Source organism: Alternaria conjuncta (genome assembly GCF_024043145.1).
Source record: "Alternaria conjuncta strain BMP 0040 chromosome Unknown scaffold_22, whole genome shotgun sequence".
NCBI classification, from domain to species: Eukaryota; Fungi; Ascomycota; class Dothideomycetes; order Pleosporales; family Pleosporaceae; genus Alternaria; species Alternaria conjuncta.
The window spans coordinates 17,681-30,795 of NW_026250111.1; the positions used below are offsets into that span (position 1 = coordinate 17,681).

Sequence of the window (13,115 nt, forward strand, 5' to 3'; positions counted from 1 at the left end):
GTGCTTGCACTCATCATACTTGCTGCATAGGCTTTCTATGTCATATATCTAATTGTCTTAAATCATTCCACAAACTCATCATTTAGTATTGCGCTGTGTCCTGCCAGCCATTCAAGCCTTCCACCTCAGCAAAGTGAAGGAGTGCTTGCCAAATTTGAACTTGCCCTGCCCATCCCAGCTGCTTTCCTTGATACCAACGTTCTGCACGCCATCAGTGTTGACCACATCAACGTTGTCGCCCGTCACGGTGTGCACCTCGACCTTGTCGGCCTTCATTCCCGGAATGTCAACTTCAAAGTCCTGCTTCTCGTTGACATTGGTGACAGCAAGGTTGATGAAACCGTCGTCGCTGAGCGTGGCGCTGCAGTCGAGGTAGGGCGTCTCGATAGTGTTGCGGATCCAGCTCGGGTTCGTGCGGCCGGTATATTCTGGGGCGCGAACATTGAGCGCAATAGTGTGGCCACGCATGTACTTGGAGAAGAGGAGCAATGGCCACCAAGAAGTCTGCTTGACGAGTCCTTCCTTCGTCGTCATCAAAGGTGAGATGACGTTGACGCTCTGTGCGACAGTCGCCATGCCCATGTCTTTGGCTTGACGGATGAAGCCGTTCAGGAAGATGGAAACGGCAAGAGCATCGGAAAGTGTGTACTTCTCCTCAGCTCCGAGCTCACCAGGCGCACGAACAGGGTCCCAGACGTTCCATTCGTCAAAGCAGATAGTCTGCCTGGGCACTGTCTCGGGAACCTTGTTCTCGATGCGTGCAAGATCGATCAAGCTCGCAGTCATCTGCACTGCTCGCTCAGCCGCCCGAGGTGCGGTAGCATTGGGCAGATGCTCCTTGTCGGCAGTGTAGATGTGGATGGAGTGCATGTCGATGAGCGACTTGGTGGTATCGCCACTGAGACCATGGACATCCCACTTGACGCACTGGTTGAGGACATAGTAGTCCCAGGAGGAGTAACCGGTCTCGCCGCAAAGGATAGTAACGATAGTTGGGTCGAGAAGTTTGAGGGCTTTGGCCCATTGATACGCCTTCTTGGCATAGTCTTCTTTGGTCATTTGCTCAACCTGCCATGGACCCCAACATTCGTTGCCGAGGGCCCAGTACTTGACCTAGATGGTTGTAAGTATGATCGATGATGTAGGATGAGTAAATAGAGCATGATCAACATACATTGTAAGGCTTCTCGCGACCGTTCTTGCGACGAAGGTTGGCGTAGTAGGTGTCGCGATCCGAGTTGCAGTACTCAAGCCATCCGAGAGCTACATCTATTCAGATCATGTGCGACAGTAGCAATCGGGTGAAACCAACCTTCGTCCAGAGTGCCAGTTCCGAAGTTGAGGCAGAGATATGGCTCTGTGCCGACTTCTTCACACCATTGCATAAACTCATCCGTACCAAATGTGTTTGGCTCGATGCCAATCCATGCCAGCTCAGGCCTAGGCTTAGAATTAGCTTACTGTAGCGGACTTGCTGAACAAATGGTGGCTGGGTCGATGTCACATGGACACGCTTGTGGCGCCAGTACGGCCAACGGGAGCTGATCCTCAAGACGCGTCGGCAGCCCCCAACGCACATGTGCAGTCAAGGGACGCCACGCATGAGTTAACATCCGTGATAACTTACCTCTTTGGTCTGTTCTCTTTGGGTCCAACACCATCAAGCCAATGGTATGTGGCTACAAAGTTTCCGCCCGGGTACCGCACTACAGGCACATTGAGTTCCTTGAAAGCTTCAATGACGTCCTTGCGGAAGCCTCTCTCATCGGAAAGAGGGTTGCCGGGGTCGTAAATGCCGCCGTATATGCAGCGGCCCATGTGCCTGGTGCGTGGTCGGTTAGCCGAAAAAGAAACACGCATCCAACGCCAGCCGCAGGGCGTCTATTTGGGAGCTTACTCAGTGAATCCTCCATAGATGTTGTCGTTAATCTTCGCGATCTTGTGAGAGGGATGTATCGTGATGGAAGGCGTTTCGCTCTCTTCAATCTTAGTGAAGCTTGCCATGATGATGAGGACAGATGGTGAAGATGCTTGAAGGATGTGTTGTGTGGTGTATTGGAAAAGAACTTCACATGCAAGATCAGGACTCACGATGGTAGTGGCCTGACCTTCGCGATGTCGTTGAAGGCTTCATGGCGTTCATGCCCACCTCCGGCTCGGCGTCGGTGCCAACGCCAGATTGGTTGACGCACCCGACGCTGACACATGCTCCCATTCGTGGAATTTCCCCAGCGGACGCTAGCTGCTATCATCTCGGAGACATGCCGCACTATTGTTGTTTACAGCAAAACTGCCGCCACGACCACGGGGAGCCAAGAAGACTTCCACCAGTGGAAATGTAGCGCATTCTACATTTGCATCCTGAATATGCATGTGCTAACGGTATCGCGTTGGAAGCAAAAGTAGCGATTCGGGCTACGATCGACCGAACAAGTGCTGTCGCCTCGGTATTGACGCCGATGGCTGGTGATGCAGGGATGAAGAGGCGGGTCGCGGAGAGAATAAACGCGGAGTCGAGTCAGTGTCCCCGCTCTTTGCGGAGACCGTGGAGTAGCCTCGTTCGATGCGTTCCCCAGACCGCGGTCAGCCATGGGTGGTGACATGGTGCAAGGGAGCAGCGCAGCAGGATCAATAATGCCTTCAAGTATAAAGGGCCAGTAGGCTGCCGATGGTGGGTCGTTCTACGCATCGCATCCCCCTCCCCACTGCAGCGCTCAATCCCCTCTGCAGCAGCCATGGCGCTCCCTCCCAAAGTCTACCAGTTCCTCGTGGGTCTTTTTGCATCCCTTGGTTCGCTACTGTACGGTTACGATCTCGGTGTCATCGCCCAGGTCATCGCCTCCGGAGCATTCAAACGCGAGTTTAACGATCCTGGCTCAAATGCAAAGGGAGCCGTTGTGTCAGTCTTTACCGGTGGTGCTTTCTTCGGTGCCATGTTCGGTGGTCCCGCCGGTGACTACCTCGGTCGACGACTTACTATCTTGATGGGCGCCTGCGTAAGTACTCTCTAGAATATCTACTGGTGCGCACTGTTGCTAACGCAATGATGATTGTAGGTTTTCATGCTTGGTGGTGCTCTGCAAACTGCTGCCGTGAACCTCAACTACCTTTACGCCGGACGTGTCCTTGCTGGCGTCGGTGTCGGTTTCCTCGTCATGATCATCCCTCTGTATCAATCCGAGTTGGCTCATCCCAGCATCCGCGGACGTATTGGTGGATTGGTCCAGTTCATGCTGGGTATTGGTGCCCTAGCCGCCGCTTGGATCAGCTATGGCGTTGATATCGGGTTCCCTGACAGCGACAACGGTCAATTCCGAACATCACTGGGTATCCAGGTCGTACCTGCCTTCTTCTTGGCCGCTCTTATCATGCTGTTCCCCGAGTCGCCCAGATGGCTCATCAGCAAAGGCAAGGTCGAGCAAGGTCTTACGAATCTGGCCAAGCTTCACGCCCATGGTGACACGAACGACGTTTGGGTTCAAGCCGAGTTCCAGCAAATCCAGGAAGCTCTCAGTTTTGAGCGAGAGCATGAGGCTCAATCTTATCTCGAGCTTTTCAAGGACAAGTCGTGCTTCCGCCGTCTCTTCCTCGCCTGTGCGCTTCAGGCATCCGTTCAAATGACTGGTGTTTCGGCTATTCAATACTACTCAGTCACCATCTACGAGCAGATGGGTATTGATGGTACTGAGGCGCTCAAATACCAGGCCATCTCTTCCGTTCTTGCTCTTTGCGGACAAGCGCTCTGCATTGCCTTCATCGACCGACTGGGACGTCGCTGGACTCTGATCGGTGGTAACCTTGGCAACTGCCTTACGTTCATCGTATCCACCATTATGCTGGCTGTCTTCCCTCCGGGTTCAACTGGAAACGCTAGTGCTTCGTGGGGCTTCATTGCTGTCACCTGGCTGTACAACTTCTGCTTCTCATCGACTTGTGGACCGCTATCTTGGATCATTCCCGCCGAGATCTTCGACACAAAGACCCGTTCCAAGGGTGTATCGATCGCCACCATGACGTCCTTTGCCTTCAACACTTTGATTGGCCAAGTCACCGAGCTCGGCATGGTATCCGTGGGATGGAGGTTCTACCTGCTGTTCGTTGTAAGTACTCCCGCAACTCAACAACTTGACCTTACGCTAATCAAATTCTCAGATCTGCAACTTCACCAATGCCGTCTTCTTCTACTGCTTCTTGCCTGAGACCGCCAAACGTCCTCTCGAGGAGATGAACTACCTCTTCACCAACGCTCCTCTCTTTGTTCCCAACATGAAGTCGTCAGAGTGGGGTCTCGACATCGAGCGCCGTGTTGAGGAAGTCGCTGCTAAGCAGGGCTCGGTCTCGCACGCCGAGCATGTAGATGCCAAGCACGCCATGTAGGAGGCCAACAATAGTATGGCTTCCTAATCGAATCGACGCCCGATGCTGGAAACTTTAATCACTGTTGCAACCGTCTGTCTGGGATTGTGATAGTATGGGGAATGAAACGATACCCACCAAAGCTTTTTTTCGTCTTTCCGTGACATCAAAGTGACTCTCAACGTAAGCGCCAGTGACAATGCAACTTCTGGACAGTCCTGATGTCAATCATCGAGGCCATTGCCATGTACAAAGGCGATTCTAAGCATAGCTGTGCTTTAGTTCATAGGACATGGCGTGAGATGTGAACTCTGAACGATCTTTTGAATGACATGTCTTTTATGTCGCGAGACTAGTGTTTTTTATGCCTTTTTTCTCCTTCATCTGTCTACATGACTCAGAAGAGACTATGTGATATTTTGAAGGATGTACCGGTAGACAAGACACGAGAAGTAGCAAACTAAGTCTCGCGTGTGATATTCACTATCACTAGTCAGCGTTGTGGGTACACGAAGTCTCGTCTAGTGACGAGCTAATTCAGTCAGCTGATCGGGGCATTGTAGACATACTGGGCTCGCGCGTACTGCAAACAGCTTCTAACGCATGAAGCAAGGCACTGCTTATAATCTCTCTCATCCCACCTTACACCAGACGACCAATAACGCGAAAGACCCTCAGGCAAGACAGCTCACCACGCAACAAAACAAGACCACTTTCACACTGAGACAGATGAAAAGCATGGCACAAGCCAAGGTGGTAATGCTTACGGAGTACACTACCGTGTATCCCACAGACGTTGCCCAGGCTACGTTCGAGCCGTCCGCATCTACGACAGCCGCCGTTAGTCTTTCCGCAAGCCTGAGCAGCAAGATCCCCCAACCCACTATTTCGATATCATCGGCTGTTCCCTCTCAAACGTCACCGCCTACCTCTTCGCCCACTGTTATTCCACTGGGCCCCAACCGCCACTTTGACGATACCCCCGTCATCGTCATCCTTTCACTATTCATCCTCTTTGCTATTCTTCTCATAGCAATGATAGGTTACTTAGTCTTCATGCGGTTCAAAGGTAAATGCTCCTCGTGCCAAGATCTGCAAGAGCAGATCTCGAAGTGGGAGTGCGGGGAGCTGAAGCGCATCACACCGCAAATGGTTATGAAGCGTGATATGCTAAACAAGACACCCTGGGCACACTACACTTCTTCAGAACTCGATCAGGAAACTGGATATCTTGGGCACAAAATGTCCCGCGCACCGACCATCTACCAGGTTGAAAAGGAAAGGGGGCCGTCACTCTTCCAAAAGATAAAAGCTCGCATTGTCCGCGGAGGTAAGTCATCAGCCCCTCCGGATTTACCGACTAACTACAATGATGGGCATCGGTACTCCGCTCGATCCTCTGCATATTCGGCGTCTACATACTACGACCCCGAAAAGGATGACAAAGAAATGCGTATCTTCACCGAAGTCTCAGCACCAGATGTTTCCAGCGCTCGCGGACCCCTCCGCAGAGAGTCAGAAGAGCCAAAGCGCTACACTGCATACGCACCCACTGAGCATGATGAAGGCTATTCTTTGGAAAAGGAGATAAACATCGCCCACGCGATGGCGTGTCTGGAATCCAAAGAGTACAAGGATGCCAATGCAGTCCTACAGCGTCAATCTGCAACAGACTCTGAGATGCGACGCGCTCTGGGATTCGTCAATGCCAAAGACCAACAGATGAAGGTCGCACTCCACCCCAGCCTGTACTCGGAGGTCGACAAGTCACTATATGAGTCGCCCGCTGCTAACACCTCCTCGCAAGCTGAGGAGTATCAGCCGTTCAGCTGGCGCAAGAAAGGCCGTAGACCGCCAGATCTGGCAGATTAGCACGAGGCCGTTCAATAGTACTGGAACAGGGAATCAGCCAGTAAGCGCAAGACTCCGTAGCTATGGGCATATATTGGTCGGACCGGGAGACGAGCGAGAGATTCCCTAGGATCCAGCAAGTTTTCGTATCCAGTTGCCGAGATAGAAGATGTAATGCAATTCAATACTATATGCTTCACTTTCAGCTACTTCTCAGCGTGTACTGAGTACAGCGACAGGGGTATATAGAATGACCCCTTCATGCGTCGTCTACAGTATTTCGAAATAGACTTTCATGAAGTGATTCGGCTTCGATATGGCTGTCATCACTCGTCGGTCCGCCCGTGATCCGCACTAGGTGAGGATCTGTGAGGTATTCGCGATCATGAGTCAGCTTGCAGAATCTCGCACAACATTTGATACGAGTGGTGTCTGTGGTCTCAGTAGGTGTTGCTGGCGGTACCTTGAGTTGATGCAGGCACCAGACGTGGGCGCGCGACGCCGCATGCCTCCTTCCCGACCACCGGTACCCCTCATCTGGCAGCCGGTCCGCCTGAGCTATTGCATCTGCTCTTAAGCCGGTGCGCACAATCGCTGATCGTGGAATTCAGCACAAATAAACAGCGGACAGAATGGGCGTCTTTGCCAGCGTTTGATTGAGCGCCTGAGCGGGCAGGCAGGCAGTGCGAGCGATTATGGACGGCGCGCTAACCCTCCCGCTTCTTTCCCGGTGCGAATCGCTTCCGCCATCAAGCACACGACCAACTCCATCATGAGCATCTATGAATCTATCGGCACGACTCTGTCTTTTCTCAGTCTGATATGGATTCCGGCCACGCTGCTATGCTGCTTACCATGGGTCCAGAAACGTTAGAAAATACCTGCCGAGTGAACGTTAACAGGCCAACGCTAACAAAGTCAGAAATGCTCTATCTCCATAACTTCACGTTCTTCCCCGGGAAATGGTTGACGCAGCCTGAAAGAGCCGGATTTCTAAGTATGTCAAGCCTCCTAGATCTTGATGACGGACCTCTGCGCCGTATAGTTCTTTGGGCTTATGTGATCAGAAAACCAGGTCATACCCTTTCGCATTACTTCGAAAGACGGAGAGCGACTCTTCGCATGGCTTATAGCACCATTGGGTATATATGCTAAAAATGCCGATGCGTTCATCGGGGAGAAGACAGGCATCGACGTAGAGAATACAGTTGCCTGGAATGCGCTACGCAACGACCCGGAAGCCAGACTACTCATCTACTTTCACGGGAATTCTGCGACTTTAGCACAGGAGCGCCGCACGATAGAGTATCGATCCTTCTCTGCTGGAGCGTCGGAGAAGATGTTTGTTCTAGCATTCGACTATCGCGGCTTTGGCATCTCAACAGGCGAACCCTCGGAATCTGGTCTACTGAACGATGCAGAGGCTGTTATTGACTGGGCTTTGAAGACTTGCCTGATACCTCCCGAGCGAATCGTACTTTTGGGACACTCACTAGGGACCGCTGTCGTATCAGGCATTGCACACCGTTACGCGACCAGTCTCGGCATAGAGTTCGCTGGCCTCATTCTGTGCGCAGCCTTTACGAATGCTGGAAACGCATTTTCGTCATATTCGATCGGTGGCGTTGTGCCTGTTCTTGCGCCTGTGAAGGTGTTCCCTGCCTTCCAGGCCTGGTTTGCCCGCAGGATGGTAGATACCTGGCGAAGCGACGATCGACTGGCAACAATGGCGCGTAAGTTGACGAAGCACTCAAACTGTTGTGGAGCCATATCGTAGTTTATACGACGATCAAATTTACTCAACTCCGTCTGATCCGATACTGATGAATCGAGTAGGTACCTGCTCGAGGTTCAAGCTGGTCCTTGTTCATGCCGAGAGCGACCAGACCATGCCATGGCACGAAACGGAAGCGCTCTTCCAATCGACACTTCGGGCCGCCAAAGACGCGAGTCCGAATGAAGACGGCCTCAAGAGTCTTGAGGTGGTGGATTTGGGCGAAGCCGGACGACAAGAGGTTTGGCAGAGCAATTCGCGCAGCATCTCGAAGACGATTGCTAAGCACGGCGGTACGTACTCGTCCTGAGGAGTTGATCCCTGAGTGTGGGCGCTTGCAGATTGCGCGTTTCGTCTATTGTCAGATGAGATCGGCTGCCCCACACCCGTCTAACGCAGACGATGCACATCTGCACCCTTCATTTCCTGGCTTCAGCGATGCGATGAAGCGCAACGCAGAGAACCTGAGGCCCGCGGCACTGTGTACTCAGGTTCCTGTCGATTTCGCACGATGCAGACGTTTACCCCACACGCAGTGATCTGGGCCGGCTTAGTCTGACATCCATGCGGTCATCGCCGCGCCTTCCGGTCTCGCTAGTTGGAAACAGGGCTAACGCTTCATACTAGGACACAACACGTCAATGACATGGTCGCCTGTAGCGCTCACCATCCTTCAGGTCTTTGGGCTTGCGGCTGAGACGGCACGAGCGTAGCTTTCTGAGGACATCGTCAGGTGCGGCCCCTGGTAATCAGGCCCAGTCTCAGGATCCTGGTCGCTTCAGCAGAGGCTGGGTAGATCCGAATAGCTCAAGAATGTCGATGAATCATTCAGTCGTGAACAAGGCAGCAAGTGCAAGGACTGACAAGCAACAGCATCAGCATCAGCGAAGAGACAGACTACTGGGAAGTCGGCTTCGCACCAAGAGTGTAGCGCATGTCTAATCGCTCTAGTGTATGAGAACGCGCAACCGCCAGGAGTTCCGACTTCTCGGCATGGCGGCCATGTGCGTCAGTCGATTCTCCACAGCCCCCATGACGTCTCCACGGGTGGCTTAACCAGACCCGCATACAAAGCGCTTCACCGGCAACTGTCATCCTTCGTTTCAGCACCTGTTCATTGTTCCAGACAGTTTTCACGTACGACTTTCGCTTCACAACGCTCCGTAACCCGTCCATTCCTGTCGCTCTCACCTTACCTCTTGACACTTTTCGTTTGTGACCTGTTCTTTGCATTGAATAAACACAACTCTATCTACCTCGCCGCCAGATCGGACCTCGAACACTCTACCAACCAGAAATACTACCACAAATATGCCTGCCATCCACCATCTCCAAGCACGGTTCCTAGAAGACTCAAACGGCAACGGCGGAATCTCACCGACAGCTATTGCCCTTATTGTATGCCTCGGAATTGTACCATGCATCATCTTGATCTGGGCAGTCTGCTACCTCTTCTGGGCCTATCCATATGACCGCAACTGCTGCTGCATCAAGCGAAAGCGCCGCCCGGAACCGCAAAGCGTATTGAACCAAGCGCCCATGAGCGAGGAGACACTCTTCGAAAAGCAAGGTGTGGCACCTCCACAAAGACCTTTCTCTGTTCAAACCAGGACCGAGTCGGGGAGCTCAAACAACAATGGGCGCCTGCAGAAGCAGCAGAGACCTGGCAGTGGGGTCGACACCCGGGGCGCGCGCATGAGCCAGCAAAGCGTTATGAGTGCGAACACCATGACGTACGCCCAAGAGCCTCAGCGATTCGTGTGAGGATCGAGCCATGTACCTCGATATGAAGGAATCTTTTCACCAGCGCATATTCGCACCCAGGTGTCCGCGACCGGCACCGGCACCTACACTGTGGCCGCAGTCACAACCTGCCTCAGAAGGCATTGCCGGTATCCCACCGCCACGGAAAGATGGCGGGCCATCCAAAGACCGACCAGCACACTCAGCACCAAAGGTCCTTACACAGCCACAAGGCACATCTACCGCGAGATCAAGATCTGAAGCTTAACACAGCGGCCGCAGTAGTAGCGCTGCAACACACTTTGCCGTTCGCGGTGAGCAGCTGGACAGGATGAAGAATACACTGGGTCGAGGAGCCCAGTAACAGATAGAAATCTGCTGGGCTATCCTAATCACTATTGTACACTACTTTGTTTGTATGCATGCGGGACATTTGCATTTGGGTTGGAGTTGTTAGCATTGTACTCTAGACGACGTTATGACATATTACCCTTAATGGAAGTAATCGATTACACTATTTTGCCTTGCATGTCACAGGATCCAAACCATGAGAGCCTGATGACGGTGTGGTGGGTCTCGTGCAGTTGATAGGCCGAAGGGTCTCACACGGAAGTTGAGGCTCGACGAACCCTTGCAGTGGGGTAGTGTGCAGGCATATCAGTCGCGACTTCCCAAGCAGGAGGCGGAGGAGGATCACATCTACCTTTGACTTGCCTCAAATCTAATTCCCTAATTCGCCGTACCGACACGCGTAGCCATTTGAGAGTCGATAAACGGAGACGGCCAGATAACTTGTCCGAGGCTCGCGACAAACGTCGGCGTTCTTATCTCCGCGTCGCCATCGCGTTTCCGCCACCGTAACTCGTCCAGAGGCTACGTCAAGATATTGTACCAAAACAAATCCGTCGCAGGCAGCGCCCCGAGGGTGCTCTGCGACACGCCGCAAATACCGCCACCATTCCACCCTCAATCTACTTCTCGCGTTCTTTTTCCCTGTCATCACAAGCATTGTTACTTTCAGCGCGCCTGCGAATGCTACGAAGTTACCTAGCCAGACCCAGCGCCCGCAGCGTCATACATAAGAGCGCGGGATTCGGCGGCGCGAGCTACATCAGTCTGAGCCTGAGCACGCCCATTAGAATTGATAATAAAGGAAATTCGACCATGGCCGGGCAGGACAGCGAAGAGGGGAGGCAGGGAGGTCAGCAGGCTATGCTGGCGAGCCAACGCGCGAAAGAGCAGGGAGAGGCGCAGGGGAGGGTTTCCAAATGGTTTCCTCTGTCAGCCAAAGCGGGATTTGACCAGTGGTGGGCAGGTCTATCTCCCATGGCGTAAGTGATGACTGTATGGATCGCATGTGAGACGTATACTGACTGCGCATGCGAATCTTAGAACAGAGCACCGCGTCCTCTCTTACATCCCACATCTCCAGAGTCCACCCACACATACCCAAACGGGCACCGCTCCTGCCTCGGCCGTTCCGTCCACAACAGACCTCGATGCGCCACCGAAGCACCCCGAAGACCACACCACGACGAATGCCACCAACGACCCATACGGACCACGAAGATGGAACTCACAAATGGTGGAATTGAGTGGCAAGGACCGCGCGCTGAACGAGTTCTCCGTGGAGCGACTGGGCGAGGACGTGGAGAACAACTTGGTCATGCTGCACGGTTACGGTGCTGGATTGGGCTTCTTCTACCGCAACTTCGAGTCGTTATCCCGCGCTGAAGGCTGGAAAGTCTTTGCGCTGGACCTGCTCGGCATGGGCCGGAGCAGCCGACCGGCCTTCAAGATCCATGCCAAGGACAAGGAGGGAAAGATTGCGGAGACAGAATCCTGGTTTGTAGATGCGCTCGAGGAGTGGCGGATAAAGAGGGGGTTAGATCGCTTCACATTGCTGGGACACAGCTTAGGAGGATACCTAGCTGTTGCATATGCACTGAAGTATCCGGGTCATCTCAACAAGTTGATACTTGCGTCTCCAGTCGGTATCCCTGAGGACCCGTACGCGGTCGATGAGGAGATGCCTGATCCGCAAGATTCGACTATGGCGAACGAGTTCACACAGGATGCGGCCGACACGAACCGGAACGGCGTACAGCCATCGACAGCGGACAACAACAACTTCATGAATCAGCGAAGCAAGAATGGTACGTACCGTCTTGGACAGATCTGTGAAACCTGACTGACTCTTTGACAGAAGGCACTGCGAAAGAGCCCAAACAGCCACCGAAAAGACGATTGCCCTGGTGGCTTTATTCTCTCTGGGAGGCCAACATGGTCTCGCCCTTTACCTTTGTACGTTGGTCGGGACCCCTCGGCCCGCGTCTAGTATCGGGCTGGACGTCACGCCGCTTCTCACAACTGCCGGAAGAGGAGGCTCAAGCTCTGCACGACTACAGCTATGCTCTGTTCCGCCAACGAGGTAGTTCTGAGTATGCGCTGTCGTACCTGCTTGCTCCCGGTGCATTCGCCCGAAGTCCGATGATTCGAAGAATTCAAGGCGTTGGCCGACAATATCTACAAGCACATGACAAGCCCACAGTGGACGGTGACACCGCCGCCAATCCTACCGCACAGCGCGAAACGAGCTTCCCAGTCGTCTTCATGTATGGTGAAAATGACTGGATGGACGTCGCTGGTGGTTTTGCTGCCGCAGAGAAGATGAAGCAGGAGCGGGAGCGGATACTGGTGAAGGCATCTGCAGACGAGAAGAATGATCATGGTGTAGGCAAAGTCGTCATCATCAACAAGGCCGGTCATCATGTGTATTTGGATGGATGGGAGCAGTTCAACCGCGTCATGTTGGAAGAAATGAACGAAGTCCGACAAAGAGAGCAGGCAAAGAGGCGCGCATAGATGTCGACGCATTAGACGGATAGCATTTTTGGGCGTTTTGTTCACGTATAGCGTTCGATTCCGAACATGTTGGATTTACCGCCATATTTAGTCTAGAGCCTCTTCAACCGCAGGCTTGCTTCAACGGATACAAATTCTCAACCCACCACAGCCAGTGTCTCACCTCGTATCGGTGAATGGTACCCCTCAGTTCCGCAAGACGATCTCACATGAGCCCCTGCATACTTCACCCCCGCCCCGTTCCGTACACATCGCTCACTACTGCAGGGCGCAAGACGTGTCATCCATTTCCGTGAAGGATAGCCAGCACGGCCTTCCTATCGCATGCTAGCATTGTGGGGTAAACAGGTATGCCAGCAATCCATGTCTTCACCGCCCCAGCTAAGCGAGCGGGTGCATCATCGGAGTGCCAGACCGACTTCGCGCCGGATGCACAGCATCTGATATAGGCACGCGGGCCCCTCGTACGCGGTGCGCATTCTCTTTCACGTGCACGCAACCGTTTGGTGGTGGTAGAGAGAAAGAC

General features: G+C 53.2%; 6 protein-coding genes across 6 annotated transcripts; 5 read left to right on the plus strand and 1 right to left on the minus strand.

The window, feature by feature from the left end:
• Positions 1 to 111: 111 nt before the first annotated feature.
• On the minus strand, positions 112 to 2,004 carry J4E85_010224 (uncharacterized protein; the record flags this gene model as incomplete). The annotated part of the gene is made up of 5 exons (XM_051474437.1): positions 112 to 1,113; positions 1,175 to 1,263; positions 1,313 to 1,440; positions 1,628 to 1,822; positions 1,898 to 2,004. The coding sequence occupies 5 exons, from the start codon at positions 2,002 to 2,004 to the stop codon at positions 112 to 114; spliced, it is 1,521 nt and encodes a 506-aa protein (XP_051321627.1).
• A 731-nt stretch (positions 2,005 to 2,735) lies between these two features.
• On the plus strand, positions 2,736 to 4,377 carry J4E85_010225 (uncharacterized protein; the record flags this gene model as incomplete). The annotated part of the gene is made up of 3 exons (XM_051474438.1): positions 2,736 to 2,996; positions 3,057 to 4,100; positions 4,153 to 4,377. 3 exons carry the CDS (start codon positions 2,736 to 2,738, stop codon positions 4,375 to 4,377), a joined length of 1,530 nt encoding a protein of 509 aa, XP_051321628.1.
• Positions 4,378 to 5,094: 717 nt separating this feature from the next.
• Positions 5,095 to 6,228, plus strand: J4E85_010226 (uncharacterized protein; the record flags this gene model as incomplete). Its single annotated transcript, XM_051474439.1, is given in 2 exon segments — positions 5,095 to 5,686; positions 5,699 to 6,228. The coding sequence occupies 2 exon segments, from the start codon at positions 5,095 to 5,097 to the stop codon at positions 6,226 to 6,228; spliced, it is 1,122 nt and encodes a 373-aa protein (XP_051321629.1).
• A 751-nt stretch (positions 6,229 to 6,979) lies between these two features.
• Positions 6,980 to 8,291, plus strand: J4E85_010227 (uncharacterized protein; the record flags this gene model as incomplete). Its single annotated transcript, XM_051474440.1, has 4 exons — positions 6,980 to 7,076; positions 7,130 to 7,204; positions 7,275 to 7,940; positions 8,044 to 8,291. The coding sequence occupies 4 exons, from the start codon at positions 6,980 to 6,982 to the stop codon at positions 8,289 to 8,291; spliced, it is 1,086 nt and encodes a 361-aa protein (XP_051321630.1).
• A 1,001-nt stretch (positions 8,292 to 9,292) lies between these two features.
• J4E85_010228 (uncharacterized protein) lies at positions 9,293 to 9,745 on the plus strand (the record flags this gene model as incomplete). The annotated part of the gene is made up of 1 exon (XM_051474441.1): positions 9,293 to 9,745. The coding sequence occupies one exon, from the start codon at positions 9,293 to 9,295 to the stop codon at positions 9,743 to 9,745; it is 453 nt and encodes a 150-aa protein (XP_051321631.1).
• Positions 9,746 to 10,888: 1,143 nt separating this feature from the next.
• J4E85_010229 (uncharacterized protein) lies at positions 10,889 to 12,589 on the plus strand (the record flags this gene model as incomplete). The annotated part of the gene is made up of 3 exons (XM_051474442.1): positions 10,889 to 11,055; positions 11,117 to 11,880; positions 11,931 to 12,589. 3 exons carry the CDS (start codon positions 10,889 to 10,891, stop codon positions 12,587 to 12,589), a joined length of 1,590 nt encoding a protein of 529 aa, XP_051321632.1.
• Positions 12,590 to 13,115: the final 526 nt, after the last annotated feature.